The sequence below is a fragment of the Colossoma macropomum genome, unplaced genomic scaffold (genome assembly GCF_904425465.1).
Source record: "Colossoma macropomum unplaced genomic scaffold, Colossoma_macropomum, whole genome shotgun sequence".
Classification (NCBI taxonomy): domain Eukaryota; kingdom Metazoa; phylum Chordata; class Actinopteri; order Characiformes; family Serrasalmidae; genus Colossoma; species Colossoma macropomum.
This window is the reverse complement of record NW_023494805.1, coordinates 34284503-34307497: the sequence shown is the minus strand read 5'-3', so window position 1 is coordinate 34307497 and position 22995 is coordinate 34284503. Positions and strand designations below refer to the sequence as shown.

At 38.7% G+C, this 22995-nt stretch overlaps 2 protein-coding genes and 1 non-coding gene across 5 annotated transcripts; 2 read left to right on the top strand and 1 right to left on the bottom strand.

Moving 5' to 3' along the window:
- Positions 1-4294: 4294 nt before the first annotated feature.
- lypla1 (lysophospholipase 1) lies at positions 4295-11191 on the bottom strand. 3 transcript variants are annotated; one of them, XM_036597682.1, is made up of 9 exons: positions 11113-11191; positions 8928-8959; positions 8771-8836; positions 7832-7879; positions 7648-7718; positions 7489-7562; positions 7019-7120; positions 4974-5147; positions 4295-4786 (listed from the first exon to the last, which is right to left on the bottom strand). In XM_036597682.1, the coding sequence occupies exons 3-9, from the start codon at positions 8815-8817 to the stop codon at positions 4733-4735; spliced, it is 570 nt and encodes a 189-aa protein (XP_036453575.1). In that variant the 5' UTR covers positions 8818-8836; positions 8928-8959; positions 11113-11191; the 3' UTR covers positions 4295-4732. The 3 variants fall into 3 exon arrangements, with proteins under 3 accessions (XP_036453575.1, XP_036453574.1, XP_036453576.1); XM_036597681.1 differs by having other exon boundaries at positions 10816-11160; XM_036597683.1 differs by having other exon boundaries at positions 11067-11129.
- Positions 11192-12097: 906 nt separating this feature from the next.
- Positions 12098-12169, top strand: trnaa-ugc. The gene has a single exon. It is a non-coding gene; the product is annotated as a tRNA-Ala (tRNA).
- A 348-nt stretch (positions 12170-12517) lies between these two features.
- mrpl15 (mitochondrial ribosomal protein L15) lies at positions 12518-16769 on the top strand. The gene is made up of 5 exons (XM_036597678.1): positions 12518-12677; positions 14200-14357; positions 14471-14636; positions 15511-15634; positions 16316-16769. The coding sequence occupies exons 1-5, from the start codon at positions 12573-12575 to the stop codon at positions 16651-16653; spliced, it is 891 nt and encodes a 296-aa protein (XP_036453571.1). The 5' UTR covers positions 12518-12572; the 3' UTR covers positions 16654-16769.
- Positions 16770-22995: the final 6226 nt, after the last annotated feature.

Below are 22995 nucleotides of genomic sequence, written 5' to 3'. Positions count from 1 at the left end.
GAAAACTACTTTCAAACGTAATCCTTCACAACATGATATATTAATCATTTCTAATCTTAAATCTTGAATTCTAAGTCTAAACATTTATAAACACGTGTATACACTGATCAGGCATAACATTATGACCACAGACTGTAGTCCATCTGTTTCTCGGCATACTTTCTTAGCCTGCTTTTACCCTGTTCTTCAGTGGTCAGGACCCCCATGGACCCTCACAGAGCAGGTACTATTTGGGTGGTGAATCATTGTCAGCACTGCAGTAACACTGACATGGTGTTGGTGTGTCAGTGTGTGTTGTGCTGGTACGAGTGGATCAGACATAGCAGTGTTGCTGGAGTTTTAAAACACTGTCCACTCATTATCCACTCTATTAGACACTCCTACCTCGTCAGTCCACCTTGTAAATGTAAAGTCAGAGACGATAGCTCATCTGCTGCTGCACAGTTTGTGTTTGTCATCCTCTAGTCCTTCATCAGTGGTCACAGGACGCTGCCCACAGGACGCTGTCAGCTGGATATTTTTGGTTGGTGGACTATTCTCAGTCCAGCAGTGACATTGAGGTGTTTAAAACTCCAGCAACACTGCTGTGTCTGATTCACTCAGACCAGCATAACACACACTAATACACCACCACCATGTCAGTGTTACTGCAGTGAGAATGATCCATCACCCAAATAGTACCTGCTCTGTGAGGGTCCATGGGGGTCCTGACCACTGAGGAACAGGGTAAAAGGGGGCTAACAAAGTATGCAGAGAAATAGATGGACTACAGTCTGTAATTGTAGAACTACAAAGTGCACCTATATAGTAAGTGGAGCTGATAAAATGGACAATGAGCGTAGAAACAAGGAGGTAGTCATAATGTTATGCCCGGTCGGTGTGTATACAACCTCCTTTCCAAAAAAGTTGGGATGCTGTGAAAAATGTAAATAAAAACAAAATGCAATGACGTGCAAATCATTTAAACCCTATATTTCATTGAAATGCTTCAAAGACAACATATCAAATGTTGAAACTGAGAAATTATATTGTTTTTTGAAAAATATTTGCCCATTTTGAATTTGATGCCAGCAACACATTCCAAAAAAGTTGGGACGGGGGCAACAAAAAGCTGGTAAAGTTGTGTAATGCTAAAAAAACACCTGGTGTTAAATTGGCAACAGGTCAGTAACATGATTGGATATAAAATGAACATCTGAGAGAGGCTGAGTCTTTCAGAAGTAAAGATGGGGAGGGGTTCACCACTCTGTGAAAGACTGCATGGGTAAATAGTGCAACAATTCAAGAATAACATTTCTCAACATAAAATAGCAAAGAACTTTTGCTTTTCATCATCTACGGTACATAATATCATTAAACGTTTCAGACAATCTGGAGAAATCTCTGTATGAAAGGGACAAGGCCAAAAAACAGTACTTGCTGGCTGTGATCTTTGGGCCCCTTAGACAGCACTACATTAAAACCAGACATGATTCTACAGTGGAAATCACTACATGGGCACAGGAACACTTCTGAAAAACACTGTCTATGAGAACAGTTCAGCGCTGCATCCACAAATGCTAATTAAAACTCTTGAATGCAAAGAAGAAACCATATATAAACAGGATCCAGAAATGTTGCCACCTTCTCTGGGCCTGAGCTCATTTAAAATGGACTGAGGTGAAGTGGAAAAGTGTCCTGTGGTCCAACAAATCAAAATTTGAATTTTTTTCTTTAAATCATGGACACTGTGTCCTCCGGGCTAAAGACCACTCAGCTTGTTATCAGTGCACAGTTCAAAAGCCAGTATTTATGATGGTATAGGGGTGCATTAGTGCACATCGCACGGGTGACCTGCATATCTGTGAAGGCACCATTAATGCTGAACTATATATACGTTTTGGCAACATATGCTGCCATCCAGACGATGGCTTTTTCAAATAAAGCCTTGCTTATTTCAGCAAGACAATGTCAAACCACATTCTGCATGTATTACAACAGCATGGCTCTGTATTAAAAGACACTGGGTGCTAAACTAGCCTGCCTGCAGTCCAGACCTTCATCACTGATAACATTTGGTGCATTACACAATGAAAAATTGACAAAGAGACCCTGAACTGTTGAGCAGCTGAAATCCTATATCAGAAAAGAATGGGAAAACATTTCACTGTCAAAACTACAGCAGTGTCACCTCAGTTCCCAAATGCTTACAGAGTGTTGTTAAAAGAAGAGGTGATGAAACAGAGTGGTAAACATGCCCCCTCCCAACTTTTTTGGAACGTGTTGGCATCAAATTGAATTTTGCACATTGAATTTTGTTTTTATTTAAATTTTGCACAGCATCCTAACCTTTTTGGAAATGGGGTTGTATATATATATATATATATATATATATATACAACCCCATTTCCAAAAAGGTTAGGATGCTGTGCAAAATTTAAATAAAAACAAAATTCAATGTGCAAAATTCAATTCAAATATATATATAGATAGATAGATAGATAGATAGATATATAGATAGATATGCAGGATCATTGCTTTAATGCACCTGCATTCTCTTTAATGTATTTTTCAATATATTAAGCAGGCTTTCATTTTCTACATACAAATGTGGCTTTACTCAGCAAATGCAGAACAAGCACATGCTGCAATGCTACAATGTTTTCTTCACTTTGATGTGAACATTACCTGAAGCTGCTGCATGATTTTATGCATTGCGCTGCTGCCACACAATAGACTGATTAGATTATTGTATGAATGAGTAAGTGTACAGGTGTTCCTAATAAAGTGCTCAGTGAGTGTATATCTTTGAGTGTTAATAGAGCTTTCATAGATGTGCAAGATACCCACCAATACCCCCCCATACCATGACAGACCCTGACTTTATGACGGTTATCTGGATGGTTCTTTCTTTTTTTTCCTGGAGAACACGACTGCCATTATTTCCATAACCAATCTGAAAGGTTGACTCGTCAGACCACAATAGACATTTCCATTGTGCATCAGTCCATTTTAGATGAGTAAAGATGATGAGAAAAGATGAGATGCGGTGATATCCATCACAAAATTATGCGTTTTTATTGAGGAGGATCTGAAGAATCGAAGGTCATGGGAGTTCAGTTGTGGTTTTTGCCTTGCAGAGATTTCAGCATCTCTCCAGCATCTTCTATTAAAAAAGCTCAGTGAAAAGGTTGTTTTGTTTTCTTTTTGTTGGATTTTTCTGCGGATGATTTTTGGCAAAGAGGTAACCTTCAACCCCTCCTTGTTCATAAAGGACTCTTTCCTGGATGCTCCTTTTTTACCCAAGCATGATTACATTACCTCTTTTAAAATGTTTTGCAGACATCAATTTTAGGATGAGTGTATGTTTACAGAAAAACAATGAACTTGGTAAGATAAAACAAAAAATATCTTGTCTTTGTACTATTTACATTTAAATACAGATTTAAGTGGATTTACCCATCACTGCTTTCTGTTTTTATTTGCATTTTACCTACTGTCCTAACTTTTTTTTGGAATTGGGTTTGTGAGGAGAATCCCACAAGGAGAATTCCACCAATTTTTCAAAATTTCTATATAATAAAACTGTAACATTATAAACAAAGTCATTCAAAGTGGTTTCATGTGAAATGCTTGGTTCTAGAGAAACTTAGTGAGTCAGAATTGTTCACAGTGGTGCCGACAGGAACTAGATGTCTAAAGAATTTAATGCCTCTAAAAGCTCCCTCACAAAGTTACTACATAAAATGGTTATGGATCTGCTGCCTGAGGCCTGAGACACTGTTTTATGATAGTCTTGAAATAATTTTTGGACCTAAAGCTTTCTTTTTAATTCTATTAATGATGCACAGGTACATGCAGGGTGTTATAAGGCAAAACAGTGATCAAAGAAAATCCAAAACTCAGAAGACATTTGCAGGTTCACTGCTGATTTTGGATATTAAATAAAATGCCTATATTTGAGACATTGTGATCTCTGGTTCCTATCACCACCATTGTAAAGAAATCAGAGTCTGTAAATTCCACATCAAACCACTCTGAATGGTTACATCTCAACAATTACACAAAAATGTGGAAAAATCTGTGAAGTTTCCCTTTAAGTTCCCATTGTGCACCTTAATGAGATTTTACCCTTAAAGATATTTTTGTGAAAAGTGTGCAAAACTAATGCATTTTAGAAAAAGAGTGCAGTGACAAATACTGCTGCTTTCCTGCTTGTTGCATATACATAGATATAGTCAGACTCTAGACAAAACTAAAAATGTGTAAACATCAGAAACCTTCCACACAAAAAGACTAAACTGCAATCAAAAGGCATTGTTCATTTCTTTTATTTAAATCAACTTGACATTAGGAGCCCTTTTCCCCCAAACCAAACACTGTCCTATTATCAGATGGCTTTGTAACTTTAGCTAATGCCCTACAGTTTAGACTACTGTGTTACATGAGCCCTACAGTAGTCTTAGAAACTGTGTTTCTGACGAGTGACATATCTGTGACGACAAAACCTTAGCCTGAGCAAGAGGTTAGTGTCACACCGTCAGAGGTTACTATGGCAACGTTGTTCGTGGCTGACTCTGAGGATATGATCCAGGATGGTTCCAGTTAGGCTTAGTATTAAAGTTAATACTATTTCACATTTAGTCCAAGTTGGGTTGGGGGTGTTTTGCTGTGTTCAGTCAGATGAAGAAATAGCAGCTGGAGAGAGTCTGGGATTATCGATCAGTACAAATGATCCATCAGGCTTTCCTAATTAGTCAATCGGAGGAAGATGCTTCTCAATGAATTGTTTTATATCCATCATTTCCTGTTGAGTGAAAAGACAAAACAGAAGTTTTAATATAAATCTGGATTCTCAAAGTTTCTGGCTGTATTATCTTGTGTATTAACTCAACAGAACTCCTACACTGTTTAAATGATGCTATATACTTCAAACCATTCCCAAAGCTGAAAATCAACAGGAGTGCATGATAGGCAAGTTTAATTAATCAGACCTCAGGGCAGGCGCTATGAGGCATCCTGGGATACGTTTTGAAGGTGATGCTGTTGGGGTTCAGCATGGTCTTGAGTTTCTCCACCGTGAGACAGCCGAAGATCAGTGGAACCAGAGGATCTGCTTCCCCATGACACTGTAATATTGCTATTTCCTTATTACTGCCAATCACTGACTACGAGAGAGAGAGAGAGAGAGAGAGAGAGAGAGAGAGAGAGAGAGAGAGAGGATATATGCATGATCTCAATAATCTCACAACCACACTACAGATAAAAATATAATTAATAATTAAAAGACCCCCTCCGACACACACACGTAAAGGCATGCATACCCATGTGTTGTTATACAATATCAGGATGTCGGGTCATAAACACCAATGAGCCAAAACATTACGACCACTTCCTAATATGCTGTTGGTCCTCCCTTTACCACCAAAACAGCTCTGACTTGCCGAGACTCTACAAGACCTCTGAAGGTGCCCTGTGATATCTGGAACCAAAACATTAGCAGCAGATCCTTCAAGTCCTGTAAACTATGAGGTGGATCCACCATGGATGGGTCATATTCCAGCAGATCCCTTGATAGGATTGAGATCTGGGAAATTTGGAGGCCAGGGCAACACCTTGAACTCTTCCTCAAACCATTCCCAAACAATGTGCAGTGAAGAAGGGCACATCATCCTGCTGAAAGAGGCCAATGCCATCGGGAATATCACTGTCACGAAGAGGTACACCTGGTCCACAGCGATATTTAGAGAGGCAGCAAACTGACATCCACATGAGTGGGAGCATTACATTCCATCCACTGGCTTGTCTTCTTCTCACAGTGCGTCCTGGGGCCGTCAATTCCTCTGGTAAATGGGACACACGTACCCAGCCGTCCACAGGATGTAAAACAAAATGTTTTATTGAACCACGTAATGTTCTTCAATTGCTCCAAGGTCTAGTTTCGGGCACTCACGCGCCCACTGTAGGCGCTTTCAACAGTGGACAGGGCTTAGCATGGGCATTCTGACTGGTCTGCGGCAATTCAGCCCCATATGCAGCAGGAAGCGATGCACTGTGTGCTGTGACACGTTCCTCCTGTGACCATCATTAAAAAAAAGCTATGACTTGTGCCATAGTAGCCCTTCTGTCAGTTCAGACAAGATGTGATAGCCTTTGTTGCCATAAGCCTTGGACACCCAACATTTTGTCGCCGATTCATGGTTTGCCTGTCCTCGGACCTCTGTCAGGCACGTACTCACCATTGCTGACCGGGAGCACCCTAAATGACTCTCTGTTTTGGAGATGCTCTGCCCCAGAGGTCTAGCCATAACTATCTAGACCTCACTGAGGTCTTCACTCTTGCCCATTTTTTCCACATCCATCACATCAACTATGAGAACCAACCTGTCAGTTACCGTCTAATAAATCCCAGTCATTGAAATTCTCTCTGTTACAGCACTGTTACAAGATAATCAACATTATTTTATCTAGCAGTAATTATAATTTTGCTTAGTAACCAAAAATAATGTTTGTACCCTTTGACATGTCAGCTGAAACAATTAGGCCTTGCAGACACTCAATTCACAATTTCTCACTGCATGAACCACTGACCTACAGGCATGAACCAACAAACACTGAGACTCATTGGAGCAAAAGCACACAACATTGTGTTCATGAGAATTTTTTTTTTGTAATGTTATTATGGTTTAAGTTTGGCCAAGACTATATGTAATGCTTACAAGAAGTTTTAGTTAGTCAGCAGGTGGCTTAGATGATCAGACCTCTCTCTTGCCACTGTTCCACTTGCACGTTTTAGCTAAGCTTTTTTTTTTTTTTGAACCAATAAATTTTGCCCCACCAATTTCGGACACATGGTGCCACTCCTGCCCTCTTATTTTTTACAGTGAATCATGGAGCTTTTTCAAAAAGCATTTCACAAAGTCAGGATCTTTTCGTTGACCCTGATTTGACATACATTTTTTTCTGTGACAGGACATTTCTGTCATGTCAAGAAAATGTAGGAAAACAAAATCACAAACACTACAAATGTGCAGTTTACCTTTGACAGGGAGTTCCTGAGGGGAAGCCAGCAGCTCAGAGCAACAACACCTGCAAGTTTCTGATGAGTAGTTAAAGCTGTATAAAGAGAAAGCGCACCACCCTAAACACACACACACACGTTCATTTTTGTTAATAATGAAAAGTTGCCTCCAGTACTGCATGTGTACTGAAATTTTAACTATAGCAAATGAACTCATTACTTATGTTCTGCAATATCATAACAATGACAGTGAGTTACTACAATATTTCCCTCTGGAAAACTAATCCCATCTCTGGAAGAAAGAATTATATTGATTTACAGCTTCATTTTATAAACGGAAGAATTCATGAAGGTGTTGTACAAAAATACATGTTTTGCAATAAGATTTACTGACAGAATTCAGCAAAATTAATGTCCAGGGTAACTGACCATACGCTCCAGATTAGATTATGTTGAAAAGGCACAACTTGTGTCACTTTATTTCTCACCTGAGAAAAGCCGCCTAGTACAATCCGATGAGATGGAATTCCATTCTTTACCTCCTGATCAATCAAAGCCTTGACTGCAGACATAAGAGACATTCATTAGACATTCAATATATCTCTAAGCATTTTAAAACTTTTTCTAAACACCAAAGGTAAACATACTGCTTTCTGCAGCTTTTTTGATCCCTGTCTCATCCTCCTCTGCGTCTGGACTCAAACCGATGATGTCAAACCTGAGAGTCAGGACACAGTTTGATGGCATTTTATAAATAGCCAAGAAAACAGCTGCTTTTGGAGAATCTGGGACGTTGTAGAAAGGAAAACATGAAACATAAGCAAAACTCACCAGGAAGGCATTGCCATGTTCATGTTGAGGCTGACTGGCATGACCGGTCTGGCACAGTGAATGAGAGACAGAAAGAAAGATTACAAAAAGCAGCACATTCTCTGTCTTTCAGTAGTTTGCAGTCAATGTTTTCAATGCTATAAAACAAATGTTGTTGAAGATTTAAATATGATGCAAATACAGTGCTACATTACAAGTGTCAAATTAGTAACAGAAAATAAAAATGTTAGATGTGTCCAGAATAACAGAGCTGTAAAGGATTCTGAAATGACTAAGAAAGCTGTTTAACATAAAGTTATAATAAAATAAATATTCAGGATGGCTCATATTTAAAAATTGGTGATCAAATGTCAAAGCAGATAACCCATCAAGGGTTAAAAAAAACCCTTATTTTTTGCCCTCAAAATACGTTAAATAATAAATACACCTTTAAACATACCTTTTTGTAACATGTTCATAATAAAGAAGTGTACTATTTACTATGTATATATATATATATATATATATATATATATATATATATATATATATATATATATATACTTATTTAAGACTTATAACTGCTTTTTATTGATTTTTAAGGTGTTTATAATCTAAGTGATAACCATTAATAAACTAATTTTGAACCATTAACTTTTTTTCTTATTGTAAAGTGGTACTGGAAGAAGTTATTAATTAACTAAAATAACAAAATTATTACAATGACAACTGATTCCAAACGTTTGAATTGTAGTGTAGACCAGTGGTTCTAAAACTGTCTCTCAGGGACCCCCAGTCGGTCCACATTTTTCCTCAGTCCCTATTCATTGGGACTTTGGTTGGAGCAAAAATGTAGACCGTCTGGGGGTTCCTGATGACTGGTTTGAGAACCACTGGTGCAAACCACATTAAAACAGTAGTATGTGTTTGTACAGTGATAATAAGGTGCATTGTACATACGCATGGGGGCAAATGTACTTCACATGAGGGGTCCTAATCCCAGCCATAGCTTCAGCCCAGCCATGCCTGACACAAAAATGAAGGAAAATGAGGTAAAAAAGTTCACTCACTTCATACTTCACAAACCTACAGAGCTTAAGTCAGACGTCTTGCTTACCCTGTGTCTCCCAGGCCATGGAGGAAGATCACCTGTAAATTGAAGAGCATAGCCATGTCACTACAGATTACTGTGGTGTATGGCTTTGTGTATAGCTGAGGTTCCCAACTCTGATGCTGCAGGCGCCTTGTCCTGTACACTGTACTGTACAGGACAAGGCAGCGCTTTTCCAGCTCCAACACATCCTCTTCAACTCAGTAAGGGCTTATTTATGAGTTGATTTGGTGTTTTAGAGCAAGGAAAGCACCAAAATGCGCAGGACGTTGGCACTGCAGGACCATTAGTCAGAAAAACTGATGTATAACATTAAACTGTGTATAATGACACTGTTTACAGCACTACAGTGTGTGTACTGCCTTGTACTCCGAGTAGAGGTGGGCGATATAACAAAAATACAACATCATGACACAAAGTAATTTTCACAAACTATGAATAATTATGATTTATATTCAACACAACTTATGTTACAGTAAATCCGTTTAAAGGGATAATGTCACCATTTTTTTTTTAATTCCACATAATTAAATGGTTACGATGTAAACAAAGTGAGAGTGGTTTGCTGTGAAATGTTCTGTTCTAGAAAAACTTAGTGAGTCAGAATTGTTCAGATTGGTGTTGATAGGAACCAGAATTCCACCTCTGAAAGCTCCCTCACAGAAAGTGATTACACGAAATGGTTATGAACGCATATTTTCATACTTATCACTGTTTTAACATTATCAACATTACATACAAAAACCCAGAAGATGTGAAAGTTCACTGGTGGTTTTGGGTAGTAAATACAATGTCTGTATTTGTGTGGTAGACATGGCGACCCACGGTTCCTCACACCACGACTGTAAAGACATCAGAGTCTGTAACTTTCTCTGCAATGGACCCTTTCATATCAAACCACTCTGAATGACTCTGTTTACATCGCAAAAACAGATTTATGCAAAAATGTTTTAAAAATCAGTAGAATTCCCCTTTAAACAGGACTAATTACATTCTCCTTTTAGTGAAACATGCAGTTAGTAGGGATGCACAATCGGAATCATATTGACCAGAATCCATACTGCTTTGCTCAAAACACACACACACACACACTAGTGCTGTATTTGGAAGCCGCTGGTACACCAAAACCAAAATGCCATAGCATAATTATGTTTTACTCACTGTGCTAAATAGCCAGTCACCTCTTACTATTGATGCAGCATTTTATTTCATTCATGGTATTTAAATAAGCAACTAATGTAAAATGTTAAATACCAATTTGGTCCACTAAAGAGCAATGAATGTTGCTTACATTGTAAGTTTGGCTAATAAAAAGTGCTGGAAATGTGGTAGTGTGTTTCATGTGTTCATTTACTGTGTGAGCCTCGGCTAATAAAAATCCATCAGCCAATTTGGCTGTAAAGAAATCAGAATCAGCCATAATAATTCATGATCCGTGTATCCCAGAAAAGCATGTTGTGCCATAATATTACATAATTTATCATGATAACAATAACAACAAATATCGTCATATATATATATATATATATATATATATATATATATATATATATATATATTATGGACATCAGCTCAGAATTGCAATACCGTTCCCTAATAATGCTCAATGTTAATGTAGTAAAGAACTGACCGTATTATTGTATTTTATTTTACTGTAATAGCACCTACAGGTTATGGTCGTGGTTCTCAACCCAGTGTCGTATTTACTGGTCAGTCTCAGCTCTCAGCACACCTGAACTAAGACATTAAAACAGTGACTGCTGAATGCCTCGTACAGATGTACTGGAATCCAGATAAACGCGAAGAGCTGAGAGCCGTGTGGCGGGCCCTGAGGAGTTCAGGAGGGTGGGCTGAGAAGGACTGCTCTGTGCTCCACTCACTCACACCGACTTACCGCCGCAGTGGCTTTCCGGGCTGCTGGGACTATCGCAGGCAGCGGCGCTGACATGTTATTACCGCACATGCAATGGACCGGAGCTTTACATTCAATAAGAGAAACAAACCCGACACAGCTAGCGAGCTACCGACCACGGCCAGCCAGCCTGCCAGTATAAAAACTGCGGCCGTAGTGCGTCGACACTAAACAAAAACACAACGTCGTGCTGGTCAGACTGATATCAAAGCGAAATGCGCGGCCAGACCGACCGTTTCACAGTTTAGGGAGTTGTAAAGCACGCTAGTAGAGACGCACCGTGACCCTTCACGATAGTGTCCTATACTGACGCAGCCAGCGGGTCTCAGTCCAACCCGCTGTTTCACCGCATATTGGACCGCAATGGAAATAACTGATCCTGGATCAGCACTACTGAGCCAATCAAAACACCTCACCACGCCAGAATTCACACAGGAAGTCCCGCCTTCAGTCCCGCCTTGTTTATGTAAGTGTGTCCTTATTGGTGCATTTGCAGTGAAATGAACGATCCTCAAATGCTATTGGCTCCTCGGATACACGTGTTTGGTTGCTGTGCGGTGGAGTGTGCAGTGAGGACAGAGCTCACAACTCTCACTTTTATCATTCTATTTTAGACAAGAAAGAACAGAGAGGAAGAACAGCGACTTAATACACCTCACTTCCTCTGCTGATAGGTGCATGTGGGCATAATAAGAAACTCAAGTTATGGTAGTTACAAAATGTCCAAAAGTTTGTAGACACCTGCTCAGTCAGTTTCTTTTGAAATCAGGGCTATTAATGGGGAGCTTGTTTCTCCTTTCCTGTAGTTACAGCTGCTACTCTTCTGGGAAGGTTTTCCGATCCTGTTTAGTGCATTCCGCTACAAGAGCATTAGTACGGTCAGGTACTGATGTTGGATGATTAGTTCTGCATCACAGATTCAGCTCCAACTCATCCCAAAAGTACTGGATGGAGCTCCATCACTCCAGAGAACACAGTTACGCTGCCCCCCGGACCAGTACTGGGAACTCTTGTAGCTGACGCTTGTTATTGGACATGGTGACCTCAGGCTTATGAGCGGCTAAGTTTCCTGATCTACTGGCGATGCTTTTCTGTGGAGATTTTGCGATTTAAGTAGCTGCGTCCACTAATAACAGGCATATAGTATTTATATATAATTAGAGTGTCGTGACACTTTGGGTGCATGTTATAATTGCCATTGTGTGAAGACCTGCTTTCTCATCAGTCATGTAGAAGACCAGTAAATCTCAGCTGTGGACTCGTAGGGGATGTAGCTCAGTGGTAGAGCGCATGCTTTGCATGTATGAGGCCCCGGGTTCAATCCCCGGCATCTCCACGAGGAAATACTTTTCGATAACGTCTCTAACTCAGTAGCAAAACCACTACACAAAACAATATATTGAAGCAGACGTGATTTGTTTTTTCATAGAAAACATCTCGCTTCACCTAAAGTTAAGTTTTCCCAATGATTAGCCAACAGCTGGAATTCAGTCTTGAATTATTCTGAGTGGCGCTCTTAAACCAGTATTATGTTAAAGTGTGTAATTAATTTGTACATCGTTTCTAACTACATTGTGGCTGATCGTATGTACCGCCTGGGCGCCTGAAAATATGCACATAAAATTATTTGTACTACATTTTTTGGTCTTGATGAATGTTTTTCCGGGTCGCTGAACCACGTGCTTCTCCGCCATGACAGTCGCCCTTGAAAGGTGCTGTGTGTGAGTGCAGAGAGAGAAATGTCTGTGTCCAGGACCGGTGGAGGGAAAACCCTCGACATAGTAAAGAATTTACCGCGGATAACACTAGCTAACCTTCGCCCAAATCCTGGAGCAAGGAAAAATGTAAGTGCCCGTTCTGTGGAAACGACAGATATTCACTTTAATGCTGCATAGCCTATTAGCCTGTTAGCCGACAGTTTTTGCTTCGGGTAGCCTGTTAAAATGCTAAAATGCGACATCTCGAAAATGTCTGCTGACCGATACATAAAATCTGCTCCAGTGCTGCAACTAGAATCAGCTTATTTACCCCTGCTGCCAGGGACAGTGGCATTATCCACTGTACTCTGCTAGCTATACTGTGCTGTGCTCTGCTGAGCTGTGCTGTACTGTAATAAACTGTACTCCTCCAGAACTGACACCAAGCAAGTGAACATCAGCAACATGCTAAACTGTGGCTCAGAAGTAGTTTCACAGTTAGCTTAAGAGTGTTATAGGCTCCAAAAAAAGAACAAAACTGCTTATCATAGGGCTGCATGATATGTACATAAAATACAATGTGCGATAAAGTTGTTGGATATTGCTATGACAATATGAGAAGAAATAAACTGTGATTTGAAAGCTAATTTCACAGTGTCACTGGCTGAGTATGCAGCAAGTACAGATTCTGTGAATATATTATTTTTGCCGTTCCTTTATTTAAAAGACCATCAATATAAAATCTGTTTTAAGCAAATAGCAAAAAAACAACAAAACAAACAAACAAACAAAAAAATCACCATACCCCATTGTGCAAAGTAATATTAATAAAAAATAAAAAATCTGATTATTTGTCCTGATGTTTGGCATTGCTGATGTTGGTATGAATGTGGTGGAGCCCAGCTCCCCTTACGTCTTCTAGTGTGAACCTGCTATGATGAAGGATCCTATCTTTTGTGCTATGAGTCTTGTCTGTATGAGAAATCTGTCTATGAAATTTTCCCTCACAGATTTCTTGGGGAGGTTGAGAATGACCTATCTCTCTTGAATATTCGCTGTACTATAAAATTTTATGCTGCTTCCAATAAGAGCATTTTCTGAAAGCCTACAGTCATTTGTAGAAGGAGAATAGAATTAGGTTGGTAAAACAACCATAAATATGCCATACTGAACAACAGAAGCAACATAAACAAGCACATGCTGTGAATTTATAAAGTTTAGGCCACTTAATATGGGAGGGAATGGGATAGAGAAATAGTAGCCATTTATCTTTTGCCAGTTCTGGTATTGCCCTGTATCTGAATTATTTTTAGTCTCTTGCATACATTCATATTTACTCTGCTAACATACCCCAGACATTATTTGGCAGTGGTGTCCAGTCTTAGTCAAAGGGTCTGTGTTGTTGCAAGTTTTCATTCCAAAGGAGCAGGAGGATAACTTTTTTGAAGACTGAAACTGATTAAACAAGTGCAATCAGGTGTGCTCCTGTTTTTTTGGAATAAAAACTGCTGCCACATCAGCAATTTCCAGCTGAGATTGGACAACCGTGACAAAAAGACCATCAGTGATACACAGAGCTGCTGAAATAGCTAAATAAGAGAAAAGGAAACGTTAGTTGCTTTTGTGTGTAAAAACATGTGGCTTATGTAGATAACATGTTTACTCACAGGAAAAACGTCGGGGCCGTGGCATGCATGGTGGGAATAAGAGTGGACGAGGTCACAAGGGTGAACGACAGCGCGGGAACCGCCCCCGGCTGGGCTTTGAGGGGGGACAGACCCCGTTTTACTTGATCATTCCTAAATATGGCTACAATGAGGGACACAGGTAAGTAAACACTGCTCAGTTTATGAGCTTTAGATGTCTGCAAAGGAGGATGTTAGATTTTATTTCTCTCATTATTCAATTTTTTTCTACACTTTATTTTAATTTTTCTTAAGCCTTCGGCATCAATACCCACCGCTGTCTCTGCGGAGGTTGCAGTATTTGATAGACGTTGGCCGATTGGACCCCTCTCAGCCCATAGATCTCACCCAGCTGGTCAATAGCAGAGGGGTCACCATTCAGCCACTCAAACGGGACTACGGAGTTCATCTTGTAGATGAGGTGTGTACATACATTTATTTTATTTGACCACAGGGAAAGGGGAATCACTAAAGGACTAATCATTGCTATTTAAAATGGATTCATTTTACCAAAAGGGTGATGAAAGTTTTCAAGATTTGACTGGCCAGACCACGTGACAAGTGTCTGTAAAATTTTCTCAAATTATCATAGCTATCTTGGAGTGAAATGTCATAACCTGAATGTACACATAAGTGTTAGAGGCAGCTCAATAACAGCAACAGCATGTTTAATAAGTAAAATTCTCTTATTCACTAAAAATGCTGTTGTTTGTTTTTGAGGTATTGATGTAGTTTGTTGTACCTTTATTCTCAGTTGTAGTGGGCCTGCATTGTGCATAAAGAAATCTCCATTTTGGCAGTATAGGCCTTGTCTTCTGGTTTTATTATTATAGTCCAATGAGGTCAGTTTGAACAGGACTATTATTACAGAGGAAAGTCTGTGTTCAGCCAATACAGAAAGTCATTCACTCCAAAATTGTCCAGCTCTGGCTTTTAACAGCATCTCATTCGATTGAACATGTCACTGTTGCTTATCCTGATCATATGCATGTTTTAGTGTTTTTCTTTGCTCCCAACACACCTGATTCAACTTGGCTAATGAACAAGCCCTTCCTGAACTGAAGTGTTTGAGCAAGAAAAACCCAAAGATATGCATGACAGAAAGTACTCCAGGACCACGGTTAGGAACCTGTGATTTGGTTTAAAATGCAAGTATGGAGTCAGATTGTCCAGAGGGGGGCAGCAGTTAGTCGCATTTTAGGTGACCCATCTGGTTGCATCAAGAGTTCTATTCTTGACATGACTTAAACTAATGTGCTCATCTGTGTGTCTTCATGTTCACATGACTGTTCAAGGGAGCTGACATATTCTGTGCTAAGGTGAATCTGGAAGTACAGCTGGCATCTGAAGCAGCTATTGCTGCAGTGGAACGCAATGGTGGTGTAATCACAACCAGCTACTATGATCCCCGCAGCTTACGTGAGTCTTCTACACATACAAACATTCTTGCATTCAAGAGCTGCACAATAAAATATACATTCAGTGTGCAATTTCTTTGTAACAGTTGGTTGCACAATAAGGCTGAGCAGTTAATAGTTTTTATATCACAATTTGAAAGAGTGCATTTTTTTCAAACTGCAATTTAGTCGTATCCTATGTTATTCAACATTAAATTAACAAGTTTCAAGTAATTTTAATCTAATAACAGAGCTTGTGAACTTGTAGTCTACCACACTATGTTCAGCATTCATGCCTCAAGCCCACTAAAATGAATGTGGTGGTCTACTTGAGAACAAAGCTTGGAACTTAATGTATAGAATGCAGACACATTTAAATTGCAATCGCAGTTAATTTTTTCCCCAAATCATTTGTTGTCAGCGTGTTTTCAGCTGACAATAAAAGAATACTTTAGCCAAAAATTAAATTTAAACAATTTTCCCCTTACTTTAAACCCTGAAGTTTGCTTCTTTAATTTTGGACTGGAGCTACTGTATCTGTAGGCTGATTTGACCTCATTTGGAGTAAGTACATGTCTCATTTGTTTAAATTAGGTATCAAATGTTTCCTTTAATGATCTAAAGCACAGAAGTTTTTTAGAGATACAGATACTGGCCATTCAGTAGTTCACTCGGGCTAACTTGTGTGTTTGTGTGTGTGTAGAGATCCTCATTAAGCCAGTACCATTCTTCATGACTGGCCAGCCCATTCCAAAACGAATGTTTCCTGGTGAAGACCTCCTGCCGTACTACATAGATGCCAATAACCGAGGTTACCTCGCTGACCCAGAGAAGATCCAGGCCGCCCGACTAGCACTCTCAAAGAAATATGGCTACACGTTACCAGACATCTCAACAGAAACAGCGTGTAAAATGTTAGCGGAGCGGAAAGATCCCCGGCAGATATTTTTTGGATTGGCACCAGGCTGGGTAGTGAATATGGCTGAAAAGAAGATTCTTAAACCCACTGACAAGGACCTTTTGCAATACTACAGTTCATAATGTTTCATGTTACTCAGTGATACCCAAATGTAGGTCTACGTCTTTGAATAATGTTTGGATATGTAAATATGTATTATTGTTTACATTCATTAGTAATAAAATGTCACCATGCTTAACACTTGGCCAGAGAAACATCCCTTCAGTAGAAGTGGACAATATATTGGCGGCCGATGTATTATTTGCTGATAAATGGGAAACTTTTATTATTATTATTATTATTATTATTATTATTATTAGTGATAGTAGTAGTAGTAGTAGCGTTGGTGGTGATGGCCGGTAATTACAACTTCCAGCTCTCTATTTTAGTTTGCGCACACTCTGATGCAACTACAGTCATGCTCTGTGAAGATGTCAATGGTGTGAAAGTTTTTTACCGTTTCAGCAGAGGACAACAGAATTGCAGCTTGCAAGAAATGTTCAGCTGATGAAGAGTGAGAAGAAAAGGCCCTAAAGACTTGGAGCATTGCTAATCTAATTATTTTCAACTTCAGTCCCTATAAAAAAAATATAGTAATACATAAAATCTATAGTAAACTTCTATAGAATTCAAACATTTACCATAGTCTACTACACAATACAACACAAGTATTGTACATTACCATAAAACAGTATTATAGGAATATTATGTGGAGGTGGAAATATAATAGATTATATAAGTACAGCACTATAGAAATCATTTAGTAGTACCAAGTGAAACTTTTTTTGTAAGCATTAGTGGCTAACATTTTTCAGAGTTCAACCTGTCAAACTCATTGCACTTTATATCATCACTGTCAGAACAAAACCTTGTTTCTCCCAAATGGAAACTACTGGAAAAGGAAAAACATTTTTAACTTATAATGGAAGTTAAAGTTAAATATTTTTCTCAAGTAATTTTGGAACATTTCTGTTGGTTTGTATATTTCTATTGGTTCGTGCAGTCTTGGTTCCTCAAACCAGTCCACATTTTTTATCCATATTCATCATGTGTAATGTTGGAGCAAAAATGCATTATATTTTTGTTTCATTCAAAATTATATAACTGGGATGATTCTTAGGGCCCCTAAATGCTCAGAAACAGCCATGTTTGAACTTGATTAAAACCCAGATAATAGTGATTAGTTATCAGTATTGGCCACAACAAGGTGCTATACATTGGTTATAGTTATCAGATTAGACATTCCATATCAGTGCATCCCTACATGTTGTTGCCAGAATTATTTGCTGCTTTTCTTAACGGAGAAAGTAGCCTTTCCGTAGCCCACGGAGAGATTGTGGAGGAAGAAATGTGGAGCGGAGCAGGTGAGCGGGAAACGGGAAAAATAAGAGCCTTCAGGGCCTGAAAACAGGAACCAGCTGCGTTAGTGCGGGTCAGTTTTGTGTGTGTACGAACAAGGAGAGGGGCTGCGAGCGTAGTAGCCCATTACTCACCTACAGCTGTATCCGGGCCTCTACAATCAACCGGCACGGCAGCACCTCACTAAAACCACCACCCAAAACCCAGGCAGAGTGACTCTCAGACACAAACACTCAGGGTCTACGGAACTGTCCCATCACTTCAAAAGCATTTTACAGACACATTTCCTGAATGTTTTCCAAAGGACCATCATGGTTGCTTTATACAGTATCCTCAGGCATAAAAGAACGCCTGCTGGAGGCATTCTTCAAATTCTTTTCGAGCTCCAACATAAAATGTAAAGCCTCCAAATGAAGTAAATAACTCTGTTGAAATGATGTGTGATGAGTCATACACATCCTACTGATAACATTATGAATCAGTTCAATAATTGTGTTATCTGCCCAGTTGCAGGGGAAAGTGTTCAGGATAAAATATTTCTGTGATAAGAACCCATTTCAATCACTAGTTTGCATGTTCAAGCCTAAATACCCTCAACACCAAGGTCAGTAGAGACACATTTAGCAGGTCTAGGCTACACAGGCCTGTTAGATGACATGTTTCAGGCAGATTTGTAAGGGCACATTAATCTTTCTTTTGAGATGTTTTATTGTATTTGTGAGGTTACTACTGCCTATATATAGCACACGCTTACAGATATTGTCCTGAGGGACTTCAGTCTCTGCTGCTGTGCTGAACTTTATCGAAGGAAGCACATGTTTGTGTTGTTGGTCTGTGTGTGTGTGTGTGTGTGTGTGTGTGTGTGTGTGTGTGACCAAGAGCAGAAATGTGTTGCCCGCTTTGTATAAACCAGCTAATAATTCTCTCTCTCTCAGCTCCTGAACAGGATGCAATTGCCTCATTTTTGTTCTTTACTACTGCAGCAGAATCTTCTATTTTTCAAGGCTGCTGAAGATTTTCTTTCAAAATAAATGACTAGTTTTTATCATATCCTTATAGCCTTGTGGTTGACTACCATTTTATACTCTAATATTTGAGCTCATTAATGATAACTTTTTCTTTTTTTGTCTGTGAAACAGAAGTAATAAATCTTACAATGTCCATTCTTTTCACATGTACCTTTGTATATAGATGGAATCTGTAAATCAGTGTACATAATTTTTCAGTCCTAAAAGGAATGCGAATGTGTGGGCAGTGTGAGGCTATGAGGGGCAGAAAGGGCAGGAAAAGAAGGCCGAGTCCTTTCAGCCCAGTGTAAGAGTGTAAATAAAGCAGAATCTCAGGAAAGCGACTCACAGTCAGTGTTTATGAGAGCACACCACAGCTTATCTACAAAGGAGCAGAGAGGCAACGCGAGGGCGCTGAGATTGGAGCACTGAGAACACGGACCCGCACTCAGTGTTTGAGATTGGGTGGTAAAAGTTCATCTGAGCACATTTTTTGCAGTCCTTACTTGCGAAATGAAATGAAGGCTTTTATTCGATGCAGAGCTATAGAAGCCAAAAAATTATCTGTATGCAGACTTGACTGAAATCTGGTCAGATGCCAAATATGGGATTGCACTGTAAAGTTTTACTGTAAACTTTACACTACTTTGCTGCCAGAGATATCAGAAAAATAAATGTACATTGTAAAGATGGTTATTTCACATTTCGTCAGTTGCTATTTATAGTACATCGCTGTTTTTGCTAGGCTGTTTACTCTTCACATATTTTTCTCTTTACTGACGCTCTTACTCAATCATATACAGTGCTATGCAAAAGTTTGGGCACCTCTGTCATATACAAGTGTGTTCTCTATAGATGTGTTAACTTATTTTCATTTTTACAAAATCAGCATAACGTAATTTAAAAAGTGTTGTTCAAACTTTCGAATGTGACTGTATTTCAAAGGTTACAGCGGTTCCAGTAGATTTTTAAACAATTTAGCAAAATTTCTGCATAACAGTTAAGATGTAAACAAAGGATAAGATGCTTCATGCTAAAAAACGTCAGAATTGTTTACAGCAGTAGTGAGGGAAACTAGATGTCCACAGCCTTTAATGATCTCAAAATGCAACCACACAGAAGGTTATTACACAATATATATCTATATATATATATATATAAAGAGAGAGAGAAAGAGAGAGAAATACACATGGGGTGTTGTAAGGCAATACAGTCCCCAAAGAAAAACTCTTTTTTCCGATTTACCACTATTTAATACTATCAATTTTACATAAAAACTAAATGTAAGTTTTCTGGTGGTTTTGGATAATAAATATACTGGCTAAACTGGCATTGTAAACATCGAGACCCCTGGTTCCTATCACCACCACTGTAAAGACATCTGAGCCAGTAAGTTGCTCTACAATTAACCATTTCACATCAATCCACTCTCAATCACTTTTTTTACATCTGAACAGTTGAATTTATTCAGAAAGTCTGAAATATCAGTGAAATGTCTCTTAACGTGTACCACATATAGCTGATAATGCCACTTATACACAGCTGAATACAAAATGGTAAAGTACTGTAGATAGATTATACTGTAACTATTAAGTACTTAAGTGTTACGTTTTCAATTTCATAGAAATTTTACTGAACTTACAGTGTAGACTGACCAGTTTAAAAGAGCTTAATCACCTAGACTTCAAATTCATTTAGCCTGCAGTAGATCAGACAGAGAGAACCTCAGCTTAATGTGACAACGCAGTGTCTGATGGAGAAGAGTTTTATCTGCCATACCGATCTCCTGTCTGAGTGGGCCATTATTAGCTCTACTGTTGTAGCCTAATTAAATCTCAGAAGCCAGACCCAAAATAATGCCAGACAAAGGTGAATGGCAGGCTGTGTAAAATCTTTGGCTTTACTTATTTGTGTCAGACATCATGCCCCCTCACTAATTAACTGTGTACAATAGTTGATTAACTAACTAAACTAACTTGAAGTCTGTAATTCTGACCGGACGTAAGCAGGGATGGTTATGATCTTGTGAGGCCCCTCCTGGCCAAAAGTCTTTGGAGGCTCCCAGTAAAAAATAACATTTGTTTTGAAAATAAACAGTAAAACAAAAATGATTAATATGCAATATGCTTCTAACCATGGCCTGGTAGATTTGAATTATAATTTCTTCTCTCTTTCTTTGAAGCCAAATCATGTTGTGAAAGGTTGGTTTAATGCTAACACCACTATCACACCCTGTCCAAAACATCCTATTAGAATGGGATCCACATCCCATGAGTCAATAATATTACAAAACCTGATGGCCCTGTGAACAAACTTCAGATGATTTCTTCATGTATTTCACATTTTTTAGTCATTTGAACATACTGAAGGGCTATTATTCATGTTCATCTAATGTTTACATCTGCACTGGATACTGCCAAGTATTTGGGTCACCTCAAATATAGTGGTCTAAGGTCCCCAGAGACCCCTGGTAGTCAGAGGCCTCCGGGCACTGGCCCCAGTGGCCGGGTCACTAGTCCATATCTGCACGTAAGCCTGAAGAGCATTTGTGAGAGAGTGAATTCATGTATTGTGATATTGTTCACTTGACGCTGTAGCTATTCTTGTTCCTGGTTATTTTATACTAGCTTGTGTGTGTGTGTGTGTGTGTGTGTGTGTGTGTGTGTGTGTGTGAGCGATGTGGGAACAAAAAGTTCTTAAAGTGACAACAAAATATAAACACAGTAAATTCTGACATTCTGAAATTCTGAAATATAAACATCTGAAATTCTGGCATACCCATGAAGATTCATATTATTGTATTTTATTTTAAATCCACCTTTGGCTTAAAAGAAAACTATATAGTACAGCATGCAAAAGTTTGGTAAAATGGCATGTTTAGTTGATTTTTTTAGTAGAAGTGAAAATAATTGTATACATCATCTACAGAGAAGACACTTCTGCATATTTGAATGCAAAATTACTGTTTATTTACTGATTTTAACATTTTGGTGAAAAACTAAAAATATAAAATGTGATATGTACAAATGTCATGGCACATTTCATCTCATATATATATATATATATATATATATATATATATATATATATATATATATATTAGAAATAAATTATTTATACTTAAAAATAAATTTAAAAATACTTTTGCATCTGATTGTATATCTAATAAGGTTATGTTTAATATCATATGTCAAAAATGGTAGCTTTTTAGGGGAGAGACAAACATTTTGTAACTTTCAATGGCATTAGTGTAAAAAGATTTTATTCTGATTGTGATTCTGGATCATATCGATCGATCCTTCATTATGAATTGTAAAAGCCAACTAGTGTTTTCAAAGTCTATAAACAAATACTAGGTTTGACAGCGACTATATGTAAAGGTGTACTGAGAATTGCAACAACAACAACCCCAAGTTCTGTATTTTAATGGAAAACCCCAGTAAAGATAACACTATTGTGCGTGTGTGTACTGGCATGGCTCTTTGAATGCATGTGTGTTGGTACGGGAGCTGAATACAGTGCAGTTGCCTGCTGTGGCATACAGTAGTTGATCACACTTGGTTGAGAGGTGAACAATAGTTGAGGAGGGCCACAGGCTGATAATGCAGCCTTATCACACACTCAGAGTAGAATACAATTCAGCATTAGCACTGAATGCTGCAGAGTTATAAATCCTCTCAGACACACACGCTCTTCAAAGGATTGTACACTCCAGGCCTGCACCTTCAGCTGAGGCCGCAAGAGTGGACTGAAGCGAAGGGTCAACAGGACGTCTTCCGCAATTTTGAATGAGGAAGAGCCTTTTACACTGAGTCAGTATTTATGATTTAGAGAATAAGGGGTCTCCCTATATTTATACCTTTTTGTGCCTCACCCATGCTGACATTTGACAATTAAAACGTGTCAGTGGGTTCAGATTTCCCTTCTTTTCTCTCCTCACTCACACATCATAGCAATTACTGAATAATTTACAGTAGTTACTGAATAATTTATAGCAGCTACTGGATCAGCCTTAAATCTATTAACAGAATAATAGGTTTGCAGTTTAACTCTTTCAAC

Coding starts and splice junctions, on each gene's coding strand:
- lypla1 (XM_036597681.1), bottom strand. CDS start 10,884: ATGTGCGGTAATAACATGTCAGCGCCGCTGCCTGCGATAGTCCCAGCA. Junction 7,719..7,831: donor AACATGGCAATGCCTTCCTG/GTGAGTTTTGCT, acceptor CCTGACTCTCAG/GTTTGACATCATCGGTTTGA. Junction 7,121..7,488: donor TACTAGGCGGCTTTTCTCAG/GTGAGAAATAAA, acceptor GTGTGTGTTTAG/GGTGGTGCGCTTTCTCTTTA.
- mrpl15 (XM_036597678.1), top strand. CDS start 12,573: ATGTCTGTGTCCAGGACCGGTGGAGGGAAAACCCTCGACATAGTAAAG. Junction 14,358..14,470: donor GGCTACAATGAGGGACACAG/GTAAGTAAACAC, acceptor ATTTTTCTTAAG/CCTTCGGCATCAATACCCAC. Junction 15,635..16,315: donor CTATGATCCCCGCAGCTTAC/GTGAGTCTTCTA, acceptor GTGTGTGTGTAG/AGATCCTCATTAAGCCAGTA.